Genomic DNA, 7379 nt, shown 5'->3' on the forward strand with positions numbered 1-7379 from the left:
TCTGCATCTTCCAAATCCATAATAGACTTCATCAAATTTGTAGATGAAGAATTTTTATTTCATCATTAGACATCTACCACTACATCATGCTTTAATACTAGTTGTTGATAAAATATCACCATATAAAAAGAAAGAATATAAAACTCAACACAATTTGGTAAACCTATTTGAAATTTATTCAAAAGTTTGAGGGACAAAAAATATTTATGAATGACAAAATTATTATATTTATTATTGTGTTAATCCAATTTATAATTACATATAAGCAGATTTCCAATATACAATTAAATTGCCAAAATCCATTATTTAATATTCTTACAATATTTCTCAGTCCCTTCAAATTCCAGGCCTCGGACAACTTTCGAACAATATTTCATACAAAACCACAAATTTTTTATCTACCCCTCAAAAATCTCATCGTGACTTGTTTCTTTTCCTTTTTTTCTTTCCTAATCACTTTGCAGTTTCACAATCTCTAGAGTATCGTGGTTACTGTTCGATTACTTTAATATGTTAATTAATTATGTTTCTGGTTTCGTTGGTTTGGATGTGAATAATTGTAATTTGTTTGTGATTGTACTTTCATACATTGGGGTTTCCATCGAATGTTGTTGGTGATCCACTTACTTTCATTTCCTCCCTCTGTATTTTCCTTTACTTGTTTTCCTTTTTTTTTTAAGTCGAATTGAAAAATAATTATGAATCTTGGCAGGTTATTGTTTGGACAGATGAGCTTAGCTGATCAGTGATTATATATCATCACTTGATCGATAATCAAGTGGCTTCAAGCAGCTAGCTATCCATCGTCTTCAGATATAGGGGTAATGCACATAACAAAAATCTAGTTCATAGTTGGTGTTTTTTTATTTAGATTTAGGTTTTGTATTATATATTTTGAGAGTTTTGAGATCAAATAATTATTGGATGTAATATTTTTACATGTGTTTTGGTGGCCCAATCAGTAAACAAATATAATATATGTTGTATCCGACTATGTTTACTCTGTGTGCATTGCATTGTTGTGCATTTATAAGATGAACACACAACTACCAGTTTGGGTACACATAAAATAAGAAATGCTCTAAAAAAACATAAAAATCAACAAAGGTTTTGATATTTCCAACGGTTAAAGTTCACTGCCAAACATCTTCGTTGTTTTGATAACATCACTAGCTTTATATGATGCAACTTTAATCACAATTTTGATTCTTAACATTTCTAGCTTGTCGTTTATGTCCACTTTGTTTTTCTTCTTTGTTTTTGCATTCTTAAATATGGACAATTTTACTTATTCATGTTTCAGGTCAATCTTTGGAGTAGCCTATTCCAAAGAACTTGGCCAGACATCATGTCAATTTCAAAGAAAGATCTCGATCCAGCTTTCCAAGGCACGGGACAGAAGGCGTATCCTGATTTTAACATGTCGAATTTGCTCATTTTTGTATGCAAACTAATTTTTCATAACGATATATGCAGAAGATTCGATGCAGTAGCTCTACAAATCTACTTAAACATACTTGTTTCTATGTTTTAATTAGTTGCCATGAATTTTCACATAATTGTCTCCTTGACTTATCGTAGTGGCCTTGAGATATGGCGAATCGAAAAATTCAATCCTGTCCTTATCCCCGAATCTTCACATGGAAAATTTTTCACCGGCGATTCTTATGTAATTCTAAAGGTAACTTTCGGGTTTAGATTATAATGTTGAAGCAATTTCTTTGCATTTAAACTTAATTTCTTGATGCAGACAACTGCCTTGAAGAGTGGCGCGCTCCGTCATGATATCCATTATTGGCTCGGAAAAGATACTACTCAGGTAAATCTTGTTCCTATGATTTTTATTTTTTTTTAATCAGAATCCGTACATGAAAATATAACAGATAACGCTTGTTGTATAGAGTGTTACAATGTGCTATCATTTCTATTTTATACCTGCCGAGGTCAATTGTAGTATTTAATATGTGAACTACTGTTTTATACTGTAAGTTCATGTGTTATATTTATATTATATAAACAAATACTTTGTGCTGTTGATTTATACATAATGTGTTATATGTATATATTACTTGTGTTGTTAGCACTGTATTGATTAAATATAATTAGCACAGTAATAGCAGCATTTGAACCTATACATATTACTTTCCTTTACAGGATGAAGCAGGTACTGCTGCAATAAAGACTGTCGAACTAGATGCAATGCTAGGGGGTCGAGCTGTTCAATACCGTGAAGTACAAGGTCACGAATCAGAGAAGTTTCTATCATATTTTAAGCCGTGCATAATACCTAAAGAAGGTGGAGTTGCCACAGGCTTCAAGCATGCCGAGGCTGAAGAACATCAAACGCGGCTATTTGTGTGTCAAGGGAAGCATGTTGTTCATGTGAAAGAGGCAAGTTAAATGATCTTTTTTATAATATTGCGGGACACCTTCTTATATTTACTTAACTTTATCACATTGCCTTGTATGATTGAGCAGATAGCCTTTGCTCGATCCTCTTTGAACCATGATGATGTCTTTATCCTTGACACGAAGTCAAAAATTTATCAATTTAATGGCTCCAACTCATGTATTCAAGAGAGGGCGAAAGCTCTGGAAGTTGTTCAATACATTAAAGATACTTATCACGATGGGAAATGCGAAGTAGCCGCTGTTGGTAAGTGCCCGGCGACTCAGATCATTTTAAATATTGACTTGTGATTATTCTTGCCTAATAGTTTCTTATTTTCTCAGAGGATGGAAGACTAATGGCGGACGCCGAGGCAGGGGAATTCTGGGCTTTCTTTGGTGGCTTTGCTCCACTTCCAAAGAAAACAAGCGCGGCCGAAAGAGATAGCAGTGATGGTGGTGCTCCTAATAAGCTTTACTGGTATTACCAACTTCTATTAAAATTTCTTCATCGGGTACCTTAGCTGCATACATCTCAAGCTCATATCGAAGATTGAATTTCACTAATGACATATCTTTTAAATAAATTGGAGAATTTGAGTAATAAAGGATGTGGTTCATCTATCTTCTTTTTATCAGAAATCTTTGTCTTCATCACACATCCTTTAGACAAGGGTAAACTTCTTCATAGCTTTGTTATTGAACTATCCATCTAATAATGCGCCTCTGTGTGATTTATGATGATGATACATAGAGGCTTCGACTCATTGGAACTCACTTTTGTTTTTATGTCTTAAGCATCGAAAAGGGGCAGGCAGAACCTGTTGAAGCCGATTCTTTGACGAAGGAGTTATTAGACACAAACAAATGCTATATTCTTGATTCTGGAATAGAAGTCTTTGTTTGGATAGGGAAGAACACTTCACTAGAAGAACGAAAAGCTTCAAGCCGTGAAGTCGATGTGCGTTTAGCTGCAAATATATATGATTTACCATATGAGTCTTAACTTTCCAATGGATGACAAATTAATCTCACTTTCGTTTGTTTATAGGAACTGCTGCAAAGTTTAGACAGAACTAAATCTCATGTGATCCGTGTGATCGAGGGATATGAGACAGTCATGTTTCGCTCAAAGTTCGACTCCTGGCCAGATACAAAGAATGCAGCCGCACCTGAGGAAGGCCGAGGGAAAGTTGCAGGTTAGTATAGATGCTACCCAACATTAACTTCCATTGTCTACTAAAGGTTTTTATTACTTACTTTAACGTAATGCATTTCAGCAATGCTAAGGCGCCAAGGAGTCGACGTGAAGGGCCTTGTTAAAGATGAAGCTCCGAAAGAAGAAGATGACGATCCACACATAGACTGTGCTGGTGATTTGCAGGTGACTGGAAAACTGTGGTTGAAAAATCTAATACATCACTTCAATACTTCTATGTGTTGTCGGATAATCAAATATGTTTTACGATCGTATACATTGCTTAGGTTTGGCGCGTGAATGGTCGAGAAAAGACCCTTCTTTCAGCTAATGATCAGGGGAAGGTTTTCAGCGGAGATTGCTATATCTTTCAGTATTCGTATCCGGGCGTAGACAGGGAAGACTATCTTGTAGGGACATGGTTTGGAAATCAAAGTCTTGAGGTGAAATCTAGCATTGACAACATTGTCATAACAAGAAAGAAATGTCATTATTCTGTTTTACTTCATTGTCAAGCTTGTCGAAAAAGTGTTTCTGAATGGCTTAGTTTTCAGTTACAATAGTTATTACATAATCTAATCGTCGAAATCGAATCTTGCTCGATAGGAGGATAGAGCAGGAGCAATTTCACAGGCCAACAAGATGATTGAGGCTCTCAAGCTGTTACCTGCTCAGGCAAAGTTTCTTTCTTCACAACTTTATTGTGATCTTGATTCTATGAACAATTTTTTTGTCGAATTTCTATCGATTGTTTATTTTGTTGTGTGTTTTAGGCGCGCATTCACGAAGGAAGCGAACCGGTCTTGCTCTTCGCCATTTTCCAGAGCTTTATTGTTTTTAAGGTTGTGAGAACAAAAACACAAACATGTTACATGATTTCTTTTCCTATTCCCTTGATTGAATTTTCATCTGAATGTTTTATGTGATCAGGGTGGACTTAGCGATGGATACAAAAAGTACATTGCTGAAAACGAACTTAATGATGATACATACTCAGAAGATGGGCGAGCATTGTTTCGAATTCAAGGAAATGGACCAGAGAATATGCAAGCAATCCAAGTCGAACCTGTAAGTCTCATCGTTACATTCGTGTCCTCTGTTTTACAGCTAACTGATATATTTGATTGTTCTTATGCACATTCTTGTCGTTCTTCGCCATTAATTAAGGTGGCGTCGTCGTTGAACTCTGCCTACTGTTACATCCTACATGACGGCGCAACTGTCTTCGACTGGTCGGGAAGGCTCACTTCGCCTGACAACCACGAGCTTGCTGAGAGAAACTTAGATATTATAAAGGTGAAAAACTATAGTAGTTTTAGCATTGCAACAAATTAGTTTCGATCATTGTACTCTGTCTGCAGCCAAACATGCAATCAAGACATCTAAAAGAAGGTGCCGAGTCCGAGCAATTTTGGGAGCTATTAGGAGGAAAAACTGAGCATCCGAGCCAGAAAATTTCAAGAGAGAAAGAAGGCGATCCTCACTTGTTCGCATGCACCATCTCCAATGGTTCGTTTACGCCATCATATTCATCGCCAAAACTATAGTCTTATTTCCATTTTCGATTCCTTATTTCGCGACTGAAATCAACCAAGCTTTTTTGTTTTTTCATCATGACTATGGTGCCATGGCTACTCTTGTTCCAGAAGATCTCAAGGTTCGTCTTCCTTACTATACTCCATTTGTTTTAGATTAACAACGATAACAAAAATTTTACCTTCTAACCTTCCCATACTCCTCATGGTTTCAATGTTTGTCTCTGCTGCAGGTAACAGAGATACACAATTTCAATCAGGATGATCTTTTGACAGAAGATGTATTTATCCTCGACTGCCATTCGGAAATCTTCGTTTGGGTTGGGAAAGAGGTCGACGCGAAGAGCAAGTCGAATGCTTTGCAGTTTGGGGAGGTACATCAAACTTGAAACATGTTTTTTATAGTTTTGTTGTTGCATTTTTGCCTACATTTTACACTCATGATCGATTCATTACTTTTACGAGCATTTTGACTCTCCATTTCTTGTACTAGAAATATCTCGAGCGCGATTTTCTTCTCGAGAAATTATCTACAAAAACTCCGATATATGTCATCACGGAAGGGAATGAGCCGCAGTTTTTTACACGATTCTTCACTTGGGATCCAAAAAAATGCGCGGTAAGCACCTTGCGAACATGTTTTCCGGTTGCTCGGATTTCATCAAGATACACTTATCGACTTCTATGTTTCAGATGCACGGCAACTCTTTCGAGCGAAAGCTTTCTCTCATTAAAGGCACTCCTATGTTGGATGTAAGCTCCCGTTGTCTTCACTTTCTTCTTTATATGTCTTAACACTTGTAGGTAGAGTTGTTAAACGAACCGAGCTGTTCGTGAACTCGGCTCGACTCGGTTTGGTTCGATTCAACTTAGTTAAAGCTCGTTCACGAACGTTAACGAGCCGAGTCGAACAAAATAAACAGGCTTATTTAATTAAGGAACAAGTCCGAGCTTTGTTCGCAATGTTCGCTAAAATAATATATTTATTATAAATATTATATTCATACAAAATTATAATTTAAAAATAAATAAAATATCAATTTAAAATAAATAAATAAAATAATTTTAAATTTATATATAAATTTAAAAAAAAAAAGTGAAACGAACGCAACTCGAACGAGCTCAATCGAGCTTAATGGAGCCTAATCGAACTTTACACGAACATGAGCTCAAAAAATAAACATTCTTAATGAGCCGAGCTCGAACACTCGAACGAGCTCGAAAGCTTGACGAACGAACACGAGTCTTGTTCGCAAATGTTAACAAATGACCACGAACACGAACACTTAAAATTTTGTTCGACTCGACTCATTAACAGCTCTACTTGTAGGTAAGTTTAAAGATCATTTGATTCAAATATGCATTTACACTTTGGTCGCATTGTAGAAACCGCGAAGAAGAGTAACTCCAGGGAGGGCAAGCAATCCGGAAAAAGCGCAACGCTCTAGAAGTGTATGTTTCACCTCGGAGAGGCCTCGTGTAAGAGGCCGTTCTCCGGCATTCAATGCTCTAGCTTCGACTTTTGAAAATCCAAATGCGAGGAACTTGTCGACGCCGCCTCCAATGGTTGGGAAAATCTTCCCAAAATCCATAAGTCCAACCCTGTCGAAGACAACTGCTTCAAGATCAGCAGCTATAGCAGCACTTACCTCCGGGTTCGAGCAACAAATGCCGGCCCGGAACTTCCTCATGCCCCGGTCCCTCAAAGGTACTTATTCTACGCCTTTTCTTGCATAATTTACAACGACAAAAATTAAAATATCCAGAGGACTAATTCAAAGCAGCTAATGAATTCCTGAAACCAAAATCCGAGAGCGTACAAGAAGGCGTAAAGGAGGAGGAAGACGGCGACGATGACTCAGGACAGCCAAATTATCCATACAATCGCCTCAAGACATCCTCGACTGATCCTGTTGCAGACATCGACATCACCAAGCGTGAGGTATGTATGCTGTGGAATGATCATTGCCTCTCTAAACTTCCAAATTGTTAAAATATTTTCGGAAAATTGGAAAATCGCATTATAGATCATAAGGGCTTATATATAGGTACCATTAAACAGATTCGATAGATCAAATCTAAATAAACTAATCTAATATAAACACACACTCACATGCATTCGATACGATTCTTGTTTTGAGCAGAGTTACTTATCGAAGGAAGAATTCATGGAGAAATTCGGGATGTCGAGACGGGCATTCTACGCGTTGCCGAAATGGAAACAGGGGAAGCTCAAACTGGCTGTAGAACTGTTCTGA

At 37.0% G+C, this 7379-nt stretch overlaps 1 protein-coding gene across 1 annotated transcript; it reads left to right on the forward strand.

Moving 5' to 3' along the window:
* Positions 1-1348: 1348 nt before the first annotated feature.
* Positions 1349-7379, forward strand: LOC127264743 (villin-4-like). The gene is made up of 22 exons (XM_051294247.1): positions 1349-1404; positions 1582-1681; positions 1751-1819; positions 2155-2395; positions 2483-2656; positions 2734-2869; positions 3187-3349; positions 3440-3587; positions 3669-3772; positions 3874-4029; positions 4193-4261; positions 4360-4428; positions 4517-4654; positions 4754-4882; positions 4948-5095; positions 5233-5243; positions 5355-5495; positions 5615-5740; positions 5815-5874; positions 6508-6829; positions 6903-7063; positions 7266-7379. Exons 1-22 carry the CDS (start codon positions 1349-1351, stop codon positions 7377-7379), a joined length of 2835 nt encoding a protein of 944 aa, XP_051150204.1.

This window comes from Andrographis paniculata, unplaced genomic scaffold, assembly GCF_009805555.1.
Source record: "Andrographis paniculata isolate CXL003 unplaced genomic scaffold, ASM980555v1 Contig71END, whole genome shotgun sequence".
NCBI lineage: Eukaryota > Viridiplantae > Streptophyta > Magnoliopsida > Lamiales > Acanthaceae > Andrographis > Andrographis paniculata.